Source organism: Benincasa hispida, chromosome 12, assembly GCF_009727055.1.
Source record: "Benincasa hispida cultivar B227 chromosome 12, ASM972705v1, whole genome shotgun sequence".
Taxonomy (NCBI): Eukaryota; Viridiplantae; Streptophyta; class Magnoliopsida; order Cucurbitales; family Cucurbitaceae; genus Benincasa; species Benincasa hispida.
In genome coordinates this window covers 8632400-8648597 of record NC_052360.1, presented here as the reverse complement: position 1 = coordinate 8648597, position 16198 = coordinate 8632400, and the positions used below count along the sequence as shown (strand labels likewise).

General features: G+C 33.9%; 2 protein-coding genes across 2 annotated transcripts; both read left to right on the top strand.

The window, feature by feature from the left end:
* Nucleotides 1-5818: 5818 nt before the first annotated feature.
* Nucleotides 5819-7556, top strand: LOC120092959 (40S ribosomal protein S10-1-like). Its single transcript, XM_039051227.1, has 5 exons — nt 5819-5930; nt 6222-6270; nt 6368-6647; nt 6949-7078; nt 7293-7556. The coding sequence occupies exons 1-5, from the start codon at nt 5928-5930 to the stop codon at nt 7368-7370; spliced, it is 540 nt and encodes a 179-aa protein (XP_038907155.1). The 5' UTR covers nt 5819-5927; the 3' UTR covers nt 7371-7556.
* A 2873-nt stretch (nt 7557-10429) lies between these two features.
* Nucleotides 10430-15154, top strand: LOC120092957 (mitogen-activated protein kinase 4-like). The gene is made up of 6 exons (XM_039051223.1): nt 10430-11050; nt 11778-11907; nt 12058-12195; nt 12835-13167; nt 14221-14404; nt 14508-15154. Exons 1-6 carry the CDS (start codon nt 10878-10880, stop codon nt 14699-14701), a joined length of 1152 nt encoding a protein of 383 aa, XP_038907151.1. The 5' UTR covers nt 10430-10877; the 3' UTR covers nt 14702-15154.
* The last annotated feature ends 1044 nt before the right edge of the window (nt 15155-16198 follow it).

Genomic DNA, 16198 nt, shown 5'->3' with positions numbered 1-16198 from the left:
TATTTAAGGAGTTAGATGTAACTACAGAGGTAAAATAATAATTTGACCCAACTGTAATTATAAGCAATTTGTGAATGGTCGACTTACTATTGATTAGTTAAATCTGTGGACACATAAATATATCTACAGTGCGAAGAGTGCAGTTGTCAGTCTTTGGTGGCGTGACGGACAGTTAATGAATGTTGATTAATCTAATTGAAGAGTTTGATTGATTAATCTTGTATCATCGGAGCTTTTAATTTGTAGATCCATAAAGTCCCCTAGTTAACTCATTATGAATAAAAAAAAGGAATAATTATTTTTGGAATAATTTGAATTGTTCAAATTATTTAAGAGAAATTAGTTATTAATTATATTAATATGATTAATATAAAGTATAATGTTTGTTGTTACATTATAACATATAGTTAATTATAAATATGATTTATAATTAAAACTATGAGATTTGAAGTCATGTCTAGCGTATGGTTCGCTATTACAATCTGACATGCTTTTATCCTTTTATTTGTTAACATAATTTCTCCAAACTGAGTAGAAACTGATAAGACATAATGTAAAGGCTCTAATTCTAACATAATATAATGTGAGCAATCTATACTGGCATGGTTAGTAGCTAGTCAATTCATGCCTAATATAACGTTAAAGTCGCACATGTCTAAGACTATTAAAGTCACGTCTAGCGTATGGTTCACTATTACAAAATAACATGCTTTTATCCTTTTATTTGCTAACATAATTTCTCCAGACTTAGTAGAAACTGATAAGACATAATGTAAAGGTTCTAATTCTAACATAACATGCTTCACAAATACTGATGATATAAATGAATGGGATGAACTAGAATCAAACAACACCAAATGCATAATTTCCCAAAATTGGAATCATACCTGTCACCACGGTGAATGAATCGAATTCCTCTTGGAAGCTTGTGAATGTTATATAATTCAGAAGTCAATTTGATAAATAATGAACTGCAGAGAAGTTGACAAAATTAAATTATCACATGATAAACATTTAAAAAACCACGAGCATGTAATCTAAAGGGAGTTTAGAGAAGAAAAAAACTAAACCTTGACGAAAAACCTCTTCACGCAATTCCCCTCTTAAGATCACGAACTCTAATGTTTCTATACTCAAACAAAATAGGCAACCACCCAATCTTGAGAACATAATCATTCAATCACCTTGTTAGTCTCTGGGAACAAGGAATTGGATGGCTCCAAAATGTTTTGGTAGAGGGAATTTTTACAGGAGAGTTCTTGAAATTTTTTAGAGGATCTTTAACTTTCACAATGTGTTACTCTTCCATGTTTTCCAAAAGGAAGATAAAGGAGAAGAGTGAGAGAGAGGGAGTTATATAACTCCTTCTCACGTTATGCAGAGTATGTCCCCTAACATGGAAAGTTATAATCATATTATTAAAATATTAATAGTATAATATTTATATATAGTTAGTTAATTGATTAACAAACCATATAGTATGAATTATAATCATATTAAAATGCAACTCTCTTATAACTTATAGTTTTAATATGAATTATATTCATTCAAATATTTAGCAAATAAAAGGATAAAAGCATGTCAGATTATAATAGCGAACCATATGTTAGACGTGACTTTAATAGTCTTAGACATGTGCGACTTTAACGTTATATTAGGCATGGATTGATTAGCTACTAACCATGCCAGTATAGATTGCTTGCGTAAGGAGGTAATCTTAGGCATGTACAGAAGCTAGCATTAAGTTTAAAGGGATCGGGACCATGGTCTCGCCTAAGGTAATTTCAGCTATGAAAACCAACAAGTTTCTTAACCAAGGTACATGGAGTATCTTAGCCAGTGTGGTTGACACTATAGAAATTGAGGTCCCCTTGAATTTGGAGCCAATGGTAAGAGATCATCTAGATATTTTCCAAAGGATCTATCGGGTTTTCCACTATATCAGGAAATAAACTTTATGATCAAGTTGGAGCTAGGCACAACTCCCATCTCGAAAGCTTCTTATAGAATGACCCCAGTGGAGTTGAAGAAGCTCAAGATTCAGTTGCAAGAGTTGGTTGGATAAAGATTTTATATGCCTAAGTGTGTTGCCATGGGGTGCACCAGTGCGGTTTGTGAAAAAAAAGGATGGTTCATTACACCTTTGCATTGACTATAGAGAGTTGAATAAGGTAACCATCAAGAACAAGTACCCTTTTCCCAGGATTAATGACTTGTTCAATCAATTATAGTGAGCTACAATTTTCTCCAAGATTGACCGTTAGTTAGGTTACCATCAATTGAGGATAAAAGACGACGATATTCCTAAGACAACATTTCGTTCTAGATATGGACATTATGAGCTCATTGTGATGTCATTTGGCTTGACCAATACTCATGCAGTATTTATGGACTTGATGAATAAGGTGCTCAAGGAATTCCTTGACACGTTTGTGATAGTTCTTATTGATGATATCTTGGTTTATTCCAAGACATAAGTAGAGCATGAAGAGTATTTATGAAAAGTTTTGGAGACTCTGAAATCGAGTATGTTATATGCTAAGTTTTCTAAATGCGAATTTTGGTTGAAATAAGTGTTCTTCTTAGGGCATGTGGTTTCAAAGGATGGATTATCCATAGATCCAGCAAAAGTTGAAGCGGTTATGAGTTCGCCTCATCTTGCGATAGTCGATGAAGTGCATAGTTTTCTAGGTTTGATAGGCTATTTTTGTCATTTGTCAAAGTCATTTCTCGCATAGCCACCCCTTTGACTCAGTTGACTAGGAAGGGAGCTTCCTTTGTTTAGGGTAAGGCTAGTGAGGACAGTTTTCAAGATCTTAAAGAGAAGCTGGTTTATGCACCAGTTATTACAGTACCAAATGAATGGGGAAGTTTCATTATTTACAGTGATACCTCTAAGAAAGAATTAAGGTGCGTGCTAATGCAACAAGGTAAAATGGTTGCTTTTGCCTCTCGTCAGTTGAAGAATCATGAATGAAACCACCTTAGACATGATTTGAAGTTGGCAGCGGTGATTTTCGTTTTAAAGATCTGGAGACATTATTTATATAGAGAGAAGATACAGATTTTCACATACCATAAGAGCTTGAAATATTTTTTCACTCAGAAGGAGTTAATATATAAGACGACACATATGGCTAGAATTGGTGAAATATTATGATTGTGAGATTCTGTATTATTTGGGCAAGGCAAATGTAGTGGCAGATACTCTTAGTAGGAAGACCACCTATTTAACAACTTTAATTACCAAACAGACTCATCTATGAAAAGATTTTGAACGAGCTGAAATTGTAGTAGTATTGGGGGAAGTCACTGCACAGTTGGCACAATTGACAGTACAACCAACCTTGAGACAGAAGATTATTGATGCACAGCAGGGTGAACCTTACCTTATTGAGAAATTTCGCCAAGTGGAGTTAAGATAGGATGATGATTTCTCAGTAGCCCTAGATAATGGTCTCCTTTATCAGGGACACTTATGCATAGCTGTAGACAATAACCTTAAGATGAATTTTATTGGCAAAAGCTCATAGTTCACCATTCTCAATACATCTTAGCAGTATTAAGATGAATCATGACTTGAAACGATATTATTGGTGGTATGATATGGAAAGAGAGATAGCAGAGTTTGTCAGTAGGTGAAAGCCCCAAAACAAAAGCCAGTAAGCTTGTTGTAGCCCCTAAGCGTACCGGAATGAAAGTGGAAAAATGTATCTATTGTGGGTTTACCAAGAACAACAAAAGGTTATACAATGATATGGATCGTAGTGGACAGACTTACTAAGTTAGCATATTCTCTTCCAAGGAAGTCTACATATTCAGTGAATAGGTGGATGTTGTTGTATATGAAAGAGGTGGTGAGATTGCATGGGGTGTCGGTGTCTATTGTGTCATAGAGACCCTCGCTTTACATCTAGTTTTTGGAAGAGTCTCTAGTCAACATTAGGAACTTAGTTAAATTTCAATATAGCTTTTCATCCACAGACTGATGGTCAAACGGAGAGTTTGAACTAAACATTGGAGGATATATTATGCGTCTATGCATTGGAGTTATCAGGGAGTTGGGACTTTCACTTACATCTGGGGTTTGCTTATAATAACAGTTATTAAGCTATTATTGGCATGTCGCCATTTGAAACTCTATATATGAAGAGTTACAGATCTTCTGTCTATTGGGACGAGGTCAGTGAACAAAATTTGTGAGGACCTGAGTTAGTGTAGACCACAAATGAAGTAATATATAAGATTAGATCACGAATGAAAACTGCTCAAGGTGGACAAAAAAAGTTAGGTTGATGTTAGGCGTAAAGACCTGAAGTTTGAGGTAGGTGATAAAGTGTTTTTTAGTGAGCACTTATGAAAGGTGTTTTAAGGTTTGGTAGAAAAGGGAAGTTAAGTCCACGTCTCATTGGGCCATTCGAGATTTTAGAGCGGGTTGGTCTGGTGGCGTATCGGCTAACTTTGCCACCGTCTCTTTCTACAGTTCATAATATTTTCCATGTCTCTATATTGAGGAAGTCCATAACAGACCTGTCACATGTGGTAGGTTACGAGCCCTTGCAGTTGAGTGAGAATTTGAGTTATGAGGAGAGACCTATCCAAATTCTTGCAAGGGAGGTGAAGACTTTGTGCAACAAGGAGATAACTCTAGTAAAGGTTTTATACCAGAATCATCAATTCGGGAATACAACATGGGAACAAGAGGACGAGATGAGGACAAAGTATCTAGAGCTTTTTCAGGATTGGAACTTTTAAGGATGAAAGTTTCTTAAGGAGGGAAGAGCATAACATCCCGAATTTTTAATTAATTTTAATTTTAATTATCTCGAAATGTTTGGTTGTTTATTTTGAATTTTAGGTTAAAATTTGAAATTAATTTAAAGAAAAATTGGTTAACATAATTTAGAGATTTGAAATTTTGAAAGGAATTAAATGAGATTTGGAAGAGGTTTGGAATTTTGGAAGGAATTAAATTTTAAATAAGAGAATAAGAAAATTATTTACCTATATATAAATCTTGTATTTTGGAAGGAATTAAATTTTGTATTCTTCTTATCATTTATGAATAGAAGCAAAAGTTTTCTTTTTTTAATATTTTTAAAGGGATTAAGGTTTCACATTTAGTGATTTTAAGTGCTTCCACTAAATTTGCAACATATACACAAATTCTTTAATTGAAACAAAATCACTTCATGTGAAGTCTTGAACCCTTAAAAATGATTAAAGTTAATATATTTCATATTGACTGTGTTAACAATTAAGAGGTTTGTGGTTTGAATCTCACAACTCTTATAAAAATAGAATTGTATTGTATTTTCACAAAAGATATAACTCAATAATGACAAAAAAAAAAAAAACTATTTTTGCAAATAGTATTAATTTAATTTTTTGTTTGATTTTAAAGCATAATAGATTTATCATGAAATTATTTACCTTAGATTGAAATCAAGTATTTGCATTTCAAACAATATCGAAGTTAATTATTAATTAAACTCAACAAATTTCAACTTTTCAAACACAAACTATAATCGAGCAAAATCCTTTTCTTTTCAATTCCATGTGCATAATATAATTTCATTACCTTTCATTTCAAGTATTCCTCCCTCCAAATAAAACAACATACCATTAAATCATAACAAAAAAAAAATTACGTTATTTAAAATTATCTTGCTCTTTAATTCCAAACATAGGGTTAACAAGTAATTCAGCATACTTCCTACTTTCATCTCTATGATTGGGCCACGGCCCATAACCGATGATAAAGGAGCCAATGGGCCGAAAAGCCCAAAAGTTATCCATTCATTCGATGGTTTATAAGTCAAAGTTCAGATATTTAGGGCTTTACGCTGTGAAGGAAGATTGTGTAAGGGTTTCTCTCTTAGCTGCCGCATCTTCCTGCCGCCGCTGTCTCCGATCACTTCGTCAAAATGGTACGTCTTTTTTCCCTTCTCCATACATTCTAGCCTCTAAATTATTCGTTTGTTTACTCAAAAATCAGTGGAAAATGTTAGTGAAAATTGAATGAAAGATAACTAGTTGTTAATCCCGTCGAAAGCTCGTTGATTTGAGACTTTCATCAATGTGCTTGGTTCGGTTTGGATGCAATTAGTCTTACTGACCTGAACTCTGAATCGTGAAGTGTTCTAAATTTGTTGTTTATGATCTGAATCGACCCTCGACGGGGAGTAAATCTGTTTAAACGATCATGTTTCCATTTTTAGATCATCCCAGAGAAGAATCGCAAAGAAATTTCCAAGTACCTCTTTCAAGGTAGTGAATTTTACTGTCGTGTGTGTTTGTTGTTAGGGTTATTTTTGTTTATCTTCGTCGGTTTGCTTATTGTTCGGTTGTTGTTGTTTTGTATCAGAGGGAGTTTGCTATGCCAAGAAGGACTACAATCTGGCCAAGCACCCCGAAATCGATGTGCCAAATTTGCAAGTGATAAAGCTAATGCAGAGTTTCAAATCTAAGGAGTATGTTCGTGAGACATTTGCCTGGATGCATTACTACTGGTACCTCACGAACGATGGCATTGAGTTTCTGAGGACTTACCTGAATCTCCCTTCAGAAATTGTCCCGGCTACCTTGAAGAAACAAGCCAAGCCGGCTGGTCGATCATTTGGTGGCCCATCTGGAGACCGCCCACGGTAAATCTTCTCCTTTTTCTTATGGTGATTTGCTTCCCTTTGCTTATTGGTTTTTTGCTGAACATTGTGCTGGGTTTTACTTTTAGCTTGTTGATTGTACTCTGTATTATTGATTTTATGTTGAATAATTGTCAGTTCTAAATAGTCTTTAACTGCTCTGACTAGATGGGATTCATAAATCTATCCTTTTACACTGATATTACTGTGCTATTTATTCTACACTCTGCTGGTCTCTGAATCATTTTGTAGTTTGATTTTGATTATTCTTTTATCCTCATCCTATGGTATTGCTCTTGATTAGTGGTCCATCAAGATTTGATGGAGAGAGAAGATTTGGTGACCGAGATGGCTACCGTGGAGGTCCTCGTGGACCTGGTGGTGATTTTGGTGATAAGGGTGGAGCCCCTGCTGATTACAGACCTTCTTTCGGGGTAAGCAATTGTACCACTCTTAGGATTTCCCTACTTTTGATGTACATATGTTCAAATTATATTTGTTTGCTATATATGTATGTGCTTGGAGACATGTCAACTGGAGATTGTTTCATCTTTATATTTTGAAAGTAGTGACAGTTTGCTCTCCAGATTGGAGTTGGTTAAGTTAATAACTTTTTAATTGGTCTATGTTTATTCCTTAATATTGTAGGGTCCTGGTGGAAGGCCTGGCTTTGGCCGTGGAGCTGGTGGCTATGGGGGAGCACCTGCACCATCAAATCTTGAATGAGAGAATGTTATAGATGTATGGGAGTGTTTTTGTTAGTTTTAGATTCGAAGCAAATTGACTCAAAGATGTTGAATTAGAACTCATGAGATCATCGTATCAGTTTTGTTTGCCTATAATTAATTGCCGGATCTTTGGTTGCTGAAGTCTGTTTGAATGCCTCTTATTGCAGATTCCTATAATTCTGTTCACACTTTTTTTGAGATTATTATGAATTCATTAACTTATTCCAGAATCATTCTAGTTAACTGTCACTGAGTCTAATCTATTTTCAATCTCTCTTGGGGTTCTAGATGCTTTTGTTAATACTTCGATCGTGATAGAAAAAAAATAGTAATGCATCTGTTATGATCTCCAAATTCCTCTAACGAGGAAGATGATTCCTCTCTTGCATATATGTTTAGTAGACATCAAATGAACATTATACTTGAAACACAGCAATATTTGTGGGAAGAGGATAAGCCCACGTGTGAAATCTCCATGAGCTGAAGGAAAAAGAACCCTGGAACTCTCTATTTGGTATCTAAATATGCCTATCACATACACAAGTTGGTGAACAATAATGATATGTAATATTGTTACCGTTGGGGGGGATTGAAGCTTCAAAGTTCAAGGAATGCGACCTCTCAGTCCAATTGCAATTTGTAATGTAAATGATGAATCTGTTTGTTCTTGGTACACAGTATTCTTGTATTGTACGGTTCATTGATGCAGAAATGCATTTGCTTATATCATAGAGCTTTCCATAATTGAAATGCTTCTCTTTATGATCTTTTGAGCCAAATGAAGCTTTCAATCATTCACGTGAATTGCTCAGAATGGATGAGCTGAGCCATGTACTCCAAAAAAGGTTGTTCAAAGGTCCATGTTTGGCTGTCAAAGAGTCGACCCAAGAAGAGAAGGCTCTAACTTAACAGGCAGATCTCTCGTGAAACATTAACCACCATATCTTCTTCAAAAAGAAGGGGAAAAAAGTGCTTCTGCCTTCTCTGAAAATTTGAGGGAGTTTCCACTTCCATCTATTGGAAACTTTCTATTGTTATTCATTTTTTTAGTTTAAAATCATTTCCTTTTAACACAATCTACTATCTCGAGTTTTAGGTAATCATTGAGTATCTCTAGCGATATGAATGTTTGATTTGTAGTTGTCTTTCATTTGTTAGGTTCGGTACATTGTTTGAAGACCTGAATTTGTAAAAAAAAAAACTTGTGTTGGTATTATACTTGGATATTTAAATTGTTGGGATGTTTGGCAATAGGGTGTAAGCTAGTTTCCTCATTACAGAAAGAACATTAACTAAACTCCTTAATGAATTTGATCAAATCAATCAATCTAATTACATTTTGGGACTCTATTCTTTTAAACCCAACTTTGTTATTTTATTCTTTTGAACACTTTTTTTTTTTTTAATATTTCAAATGAGGATTGAACTTTAAATCTCGATGTTGATAGTACAAGTTCATCCCGATTGAACTATATTCATATTAGTTTCTCTTTTGAATTATTATTTTTGCGAAGAAACTAGAGTTGCAACAAATGCCAAAAATCCTATCCAAAAAAGGTGCTGAAAATCTGAAAAAGAAACAAAAAGGGAACATGAATATATTGTGAAAACTTTTGGGGACTGATGGGGAAATCTTGGATGAAGTGAATTTAATGCATTGGGGGACAAATCACAACACTTGTTATTAATTTTATTGACAACTACAGGGGAACCTTTGCTGGGGAATGGGCTATGATTTTATTTCATTTAAATTATGGGGTCTCTTCTGCAATTTCCCAAAATGTACTCATTATATTTTAGGGGCCCTTGGTATTTATAAGCCTCAACTCTCTCAAGAGCAGTTGAGAAAGATTGCTTCTTTTATACTATTTTGCTTCTTTAAAAAAATAAAAAATAAATAAATAATCTTTTGTATTGTTTTGATTTACACATTTATAAATGAAATAACCACTTTATTTTTTATAAATAATATTTATTTATAGTCAATAACTCAACTATCCTCGCCATCCACGTGTAATTAAATTAAAAATAATAATACTTACCATTTTCTAACGATTTCTTGGAATACAGATATAGAATCTTAATATGATGCAGTCTTATATAGAAAAAACAATAAACTAAAAACCATCATCTCGGAGACTTTCTAAGTGAATAATCATAAATAATAATAATAAATCATTTCCAGGGAAGAGTTTAGTACGTGATTTTTTAAGTCTCCAAACTTGTAAATGTTTATTTTAGTCTATGGATTTTTTACATGTAACTATTTTTATCTAAACTTTTATTTTAGTGTTAATAAATTAATGGTATAGTCTGAATATATGTACTAGTATGTTAATACGAATAGGATTTCAAGCTAAATAAGTTATGGATGAATATTAAGCCAAACGAATTTAAGGTCGAAAAGTAAAATGATAAAGACTATTATTGTTTTTTAATGGTTTAGAACTAAAACATATATTTTAAAATTTTAAAGACTAAATTATATTTTTAAATAAATAATAACTAATATTTGGCAGTTGAAATAATATGTATACTTGTCAAATCGAATATAGTTCAATTGACATTTGAATGTATTAAAAGCCACGAGATCCATAGTTTGAATCCTTCCACCCTCAATTGTGCTAAAAAAAATAATATTATAGTTATGAAAAACATTAATAATAATAATAATTACGTAGAAAAAAACTTTTTATAAAATCAATTATAAAAATAGAACACTTGTATGTTCTTAGTCTAATTTATATATATATATATATATATATATATGTATTTAGATTAGTTTACATGGATCTCAACTAATTTTATAAGATAATTAATCTAGTTTAAGTATTTTATCAAATTCATAATCTTTATTGACCACGACAATTAATTTATGGGTTATCAAATGATTAAGAATATACAATTTGTTAAAGCAATTGACAATTCTAAACAAAAATGACAATTTCAACTTCCTTTAATTAATTGAATTCAAAATGTTGAACAACAAGCAACTATTTCTTTTATAGCTACGAGAAGATTTTAAGATGTTGGAGGAAGAAAAATAGAAACTTGAAAGAGCAAATTCCTTAAAGTAGGGCTGAGCTGACCCAACTGCAACAGCAAAATTGTATGTAATCAATTTAAAGAAGAAAAAAAAAGGGAAGAAATTGCATTAATGGTGGTTTTAATTAGACCTTATTGGAGTAGAGAAGGGCGTTTGTTTTGGTGGAGGGAAAAAAGTCAGCTTTGATTCACGGATTTTCAAACCATTTTGCAGATCAAAAAACAGAAGCAAAGCAATCAATCGCCATTGCCAATCGTTCGCTCTTCACATTTTTCAGACCTTCCTTTTTAAAAAAGCCCCAAATTCCACCTTTTTCCAAAACCCCATTTCCCATTTCTCTTCTAATGCTTCCCCAGATATAGCATTCGTTTTAGAAATCAGTAACTAGGAACAAACAAATTTCCCCCTAGTTGCTGCTTCCCTTTGAAAGCTCTTCTGGGTTTTCTTCAAATTCCCAAAATGGCTACCAAAGAATCGAGTTCTACCACTGCCACTGAGGGAAAAATTAAAGGGGTTCTTACTCATGGCGGGCGATATGTGCAGTATAATGTTTATGGTAACTTGTTTGAGGTTTCGGCTAAGTATGTTCCTCCTTTGCGACCTATTGGTAGAGGTGCTTATGGTCTTGTTTGGTAAGATTTCTTGTTTGTTTGTTTGTTTGTTTGTTTGTTTTTGATTTGTGTTATTAGTATCGAGTTTTAAATGGTGGGGTTGTTCTTGCTTTGATGATTTTTTTTTTTAAATCTCTAAACTGCTGTTCTTCTCTTCTTTAGTTGTTTTCTGAAAAGTTTGTGGAAGTTTTGGCGATCCTCCTCCTGATCTGCTTCATGGTAGTTTACTTGTTCAGTGAAATCATGTTCTGTTTCTAATTTGGTTTGTTAATGCTTGTTTAAATGAGGAATTTGTCTTTTGGGGGTTTTCAGTGATGAATGGAGTAAGGTGATTTCTATTGGCTCATTTCAGTGTAGTTTGTGATAATTTGACATGGTTGGCATCAATTGGGTGGGGATTTGAGGGGATCTGAACGTCTAATCGCTTTGTCGGCGGTATCAGTTGAGGTTGTGCTCAGGTGATACATGGTTGGTTAGATTGGAAACTATGATTTGATGAAAGTTAGTTAGATTGGAGATCCACTAAAGGAAACTAACTATGTGAAAGTTAGTAGGAGTTCAATTCAGGCTTACCTTTTCTGTTTTCAACCTTTCCCTCAATTGCAGTTGTAAATGTATTCTTTACTGTGAAACTTACTAGTGAATCATGGTTGTAATTGTCCATTCACTAGAAGTTTCAAGTTTTGAGTAATATTGTAATGATTTCGATAACCAAACTATTTCTGCGTCGCATAATTTCTCTCTGCAGTGCTGCTGTAAATTCAGAGACACATGAAGAGGTTGCCATCAAGAAAATTGGAAATGCGTTTGATAACATAATTGATGCCAAGAGAACATTGAGAGAAATTAAGCTTCTTTGCCACATGGAACATGAAAATGTATGGTTTGTTTCTAGAAATTATGCTCTTCATTTTAATTTTATTTTCCCTGCTTTTGATTAGCTCCAAGTTTTACTGAGAAAAAGATGGGCTGAGAGCTGGTTTTTCTGCTTCATCCTTCGTAACCGCTCAATTTTTAACCCTTCACAGATTATCGCCATCAGAGACATCATTAGGCCCCCAAAAAGAGAGGTTTTCAATGATGTGTATATTGTTTACGAATTGATGGACACTGATCTTCATCAAATAATTCGTTCTGACCAACCACTGACTGATGATCATTGCCAGGTTTTGATGCTGCAATTTTGTCTTAAATCGTACTCTACTCCGATGATCATTTCTATAAAATAGGAGTTCATGACGCTTATAGTTGGTTTATACTTCTTGGGATCTAAGTTAATGTATGAACTTCATAAACTCTTTCCTTTATTTTAGCAAGTTCGAGCCAAACCACATAGAAAAAGGTAAAAAAATATGAAGTTTGAAGTTTGTCTGACTGGAGAAAAGTTCTCTGGTGAATTGGTGCTAATACCATTCAAAATAGGAACTTTTTGACCCATCTGTAATTAACTGGTCCCTTCCAAATACCAATTCCAGGGATGTTAATATATGTGTTATAATTTTCCACAATTGATCCATTGTGGATGCCAATGAATGAATTTTTTGTTGGGGTTCTGTCCTCGTGAGCCATTTCACTGCATCAAGTTTTTGTGTTCCAGTATGGCGATACATGTGGAATGGATGAGGATTTAAATACTAAGACTAAGACCATGTTATATTTAAATTATAATATACTTTTATCTCACCCATGATTTTCTCATCGGAATTTCATCGGTTGTGTAGGCATTCACAGTGCACATTCATATTTAGATGATTATCATTCATAACTTTCATTAGCCACTAAACTGACATATTATGCACTTGCAGTACTTTTTGTATCAGTTATTGCGTGGGCTGAAATATGTACATTCAGCCAAGGTCCTGCACCGTGATCTCAAGCCAAGTAACCTACTTCTGAATGCAAATTGCGACCTTAAAATCGGAGACTTTGGATTGGCAAGGACAACTTCTGAAACTGACTTCATGACTGAATATGTGGTTACTCGCTGGTACCGAGCACCAGAATTGCTACTCAATTGTTCAGAGTACACTGCTGCTATTGATGTTTGGTCTGTGGGATGCATACTTGGTGAGATAATGACCAGAGAACCTCTCTTCCCTGGAAAAGATTATGTTCATCAACTCAGACTTATAACTGAGGTACAAGTTTAAAACCTACGAGAGTTCATGTATTCAAATCTTTTTATATGTGAAAATCAATTTTTGCATCATTTGCTCTGCTGTCTAGTTCTCTAGATCATTTTCAATGGGCAATGCTTCAGACTGGTCCCCCTTACCTATTGGAGAATGCCTCATCTAGCTTGACATCTTTATCAATTGACTTTAAGGGGAAGATACGTCACCATATCTATTAGCCCTTTAAGATCCTATATTTTAACGATTTGGTAGAGTTTACTAAATTTGGAATGACTTTTAGGGCTAGTTTGAAATGAATGCTTTTTCCAAGTACTTAAAAATGGTAAGTGTTTCGAGCACTTGAAAAAGTTATTCCAAACAGGTCTTTAGAAGATCGAAAAGTGCTATTTGTCAATTTAAACCACTTTCCAACATTAGAGGATCTTAATTTTCATCCTGAAAAGTGAAATCGCTATAAGCCTAAGCAACACAATACAGAAACCTAGGGAAGAATCAGAGTTCGGATGTTCAGGGTCTCGAGCACTCATTCTCCCACTTATATCAACTTCCCTATTTTCTTCTTAGATACTCACCCTTCCCCATTCCCCCTAACATTCATATAAATTTGGGAATGTTGTAGAAGTGAAGAATAGAAAATAGAAAACCAGAAACATAATCAAACAAACATTTTCAAAAAAAATTTAGAGAGGGGTTGGTCAATCTGTCAAAGAAATATGAGAGAACAAATGTCCCAACGAATCAATTCTGTTTAATCCTAATCCTCACATGGTATGAGTTTCAATGTTTGTGGTGTTAAGTGACTATCTTGTATGTTTGACATCTTATGTACACTGAAAAGCTGTTTTGCTGACTGTTGAGAAGTTCCCTACATTACATTTTTGTGGTTGTGTGATATCTTGATTCTCGCCGTTGCTCTTTTTGACCGCATCGTTTTCAGAAGTACTTTTGCGCTTCATTCCTGCTGATGAATGAAGAAAAAGCATGTATATTTTTCCAATTGTGTTTGTATTAATCTGATCATTTACATTGTTTCTTTTTTCTTTTCCAATGTAAAAGCTACTAGGATCACCAGATGATGCCAGCCTAGGATTTCTCCGAAGTGATAATGCTCGAAGATATGTCAAGCAGCTTCCACAGTACAGGAAACAACAATTCTCAGCTAGATTTCCCAATGTGTCTCCAGCTGCTCTGGATCTTCTCGAAAAGATGCTCGTATTTGATCCCAACAAACGCATAACAGGTGTGCAAAAAACGTTCATAAAAACTCTCGATCTATGCTAATTCATGTAGCACTTCCTTAACATCATCAAAATCAAATATGATACTTCTGTACCCTTTTGCAGTGGAGGAAGCACTTTGTCACCCATACTTGCAATCTCTTCATGACATCAACGACGAGCCGGTCTGTGCCAGGCCTTTCAATTTTGATTTCGAGCAACCGTCATGCACTGAAGAGCATATTAAAGAACTCATCTGGAAAGAATCCGTCAGGTTCAATCCCGACGAATCCGCTAGGAGGACAACTCTTTGCGTTTGACATGATCTAGATGCTGGAAATTGAGCCCTTGTTTTCTTTTTCCTGACTAGGATTTACTCTCATGATCAAGTAGATAAGAACAGCAGTAAAATTTGTATGCTTACCCATATAAATTGGAGTCCTCTATTGTACAAGGAGCTGATACTGATTTCTGTGAGGGAATTGAGGGGTTCCCAGAATCATGCCAAACCCCAATAATTTAGGCTTTGTATGACTGAACGAATTCGAAGCAACTAAGAACAAAAAACAACCGAAAACCGAATGGAAAATGGGGCAGAGTATTAGGTATTGGGAGATTTTGGAGGAAAGATTGTGGATGCTTGTACTTTCCATGGATCTAATGAACTAAGAAATAAAGTGAAGGGTGTAATGTTAGGGATGATCTCTTTGTATTTGTTTCAATGTGTGTTTATCAATTTGCATAGTATTTTATTCTAATTAAAGTTTTCTGAATCTTTTGCATCAATCTGTTCTTTTTTTTTTTTTTGGAAAAATGTGATTTTTGTGTTAGGTCAGGGGTGAAGAAGTTTTTTAACTAGGGAAGTAATTAATGGCTGAATCCAGTTTGGAGGCAATGGTTTCAATGAAAGCTGCAAAAGTTTGCATATTTATCCAATGTGATAAAGTTTCTGTTGTTTGTTCCCAAAAAGTTCCTTAGCAGAATGAAAATGGGTTGAATTATAAGTTTAGTTACTCAAACTTTAAAGTTTTTGTCTCTTTGGTTATTGAATTTTCAAAGGTGTCTAATAGGTCAATAAAGCTCAAATCTTTATATCCCCACTTGTTGTACTAAAAAAATCATGTTGATGATTTTGGAATTTAGATACCAAAAGACTACAATGAAATTTAATCTACAATTCAAATTGATCAATGGAATTATAATATATATTAGATCCCATGATTTTTAAAATAAAATTCCACCCTAAATGCTTCAAATGGTAGGTAATTTAGTTCATAATTTGGTTAGTAACTAAAGTCAAAAGAAATAAAGAACAATTGAGATTCAAACTTTTATTTATTATTTTCTTTAGGCTAAAGTGAGTGTCTTTATCCATTTTAAGACAACGGAAGATGGGGAACCAAACAAGTCATATAGTTGATTTCACATTTTCTCAAATTTGCTGGTCTGCCCAAAATTAGATGAATTTATTCTAATTTGTATTTGAGTCTCATTTTGCTTCTATCTTACCTTGCTTTTTCCTCTTATTTTGTATCAATTCTCAATTTATATGCCCTTTTTAGGCATAGCCATTTGATGTGTTGGTACTTTGATCTTTTATTATTTTAAGATAATTAGTATCTTATCTACTAAGTTATGTTCGAATTGATAGTAGAAACAATGAATTTGTTGTTGTAATAAGTGGGTGAAAAAGAATTGAATCTCTAACCTCTTGATTGAAGACATATGCTTTAATTAGTTGACTTATGTTATCGATGATAAAATGAAATTCTGTTTCATAAATTATTATTTATATCGATCGAACATGGTCATTAAGA

What these genes read in the sequence shown, in the direction of transcription:
- LOC120092959 (XM_039051227.1), top strand. An exon ending in TTCCAAGTACCTCTTTCAAG is followed by an intron (nt 6,271 to 6,367) that starts GTAGTGAATTTT and finishes GTTTTGTATCAG; the next exon opens with AGGGAGTTTGCTATGCCAAG. An exon ending in CCATCTGGAGACCGCCCACG is followed by an intron (nt 6,648 to 6,948) that starts GTAAATCTTCTC and finishes GCTCTTGATTAG; the next exon opens with TGGTCCATCAAGATTTGATG.
- LOC120092957 (XM_039051223.1), top strand. Translation starts at nt 10,878, where the DNA reads ATGGCTACCAAAGAATCGAGTTCTACCACTGCCACTGAGGGAAAAATT. An exon ending in GGTGCTTATGGTCTTGTTTG is followed by an intron (nt 11,051 to 11,777) that starts GTAAGATTTCTT and finishes TTCTCTCTGCAG; the next exon opens with TGCTGCTGTAAATTCAGAGA. An exon ending in AACTCAGACTTATAACTGAG is followed by an intron (nt 13,168 to 14,220) that starts GTACAAGTTTAA and finishes CCAATGTAAAAG; the next exon opens with CTACTAGGATCACCAGATGA.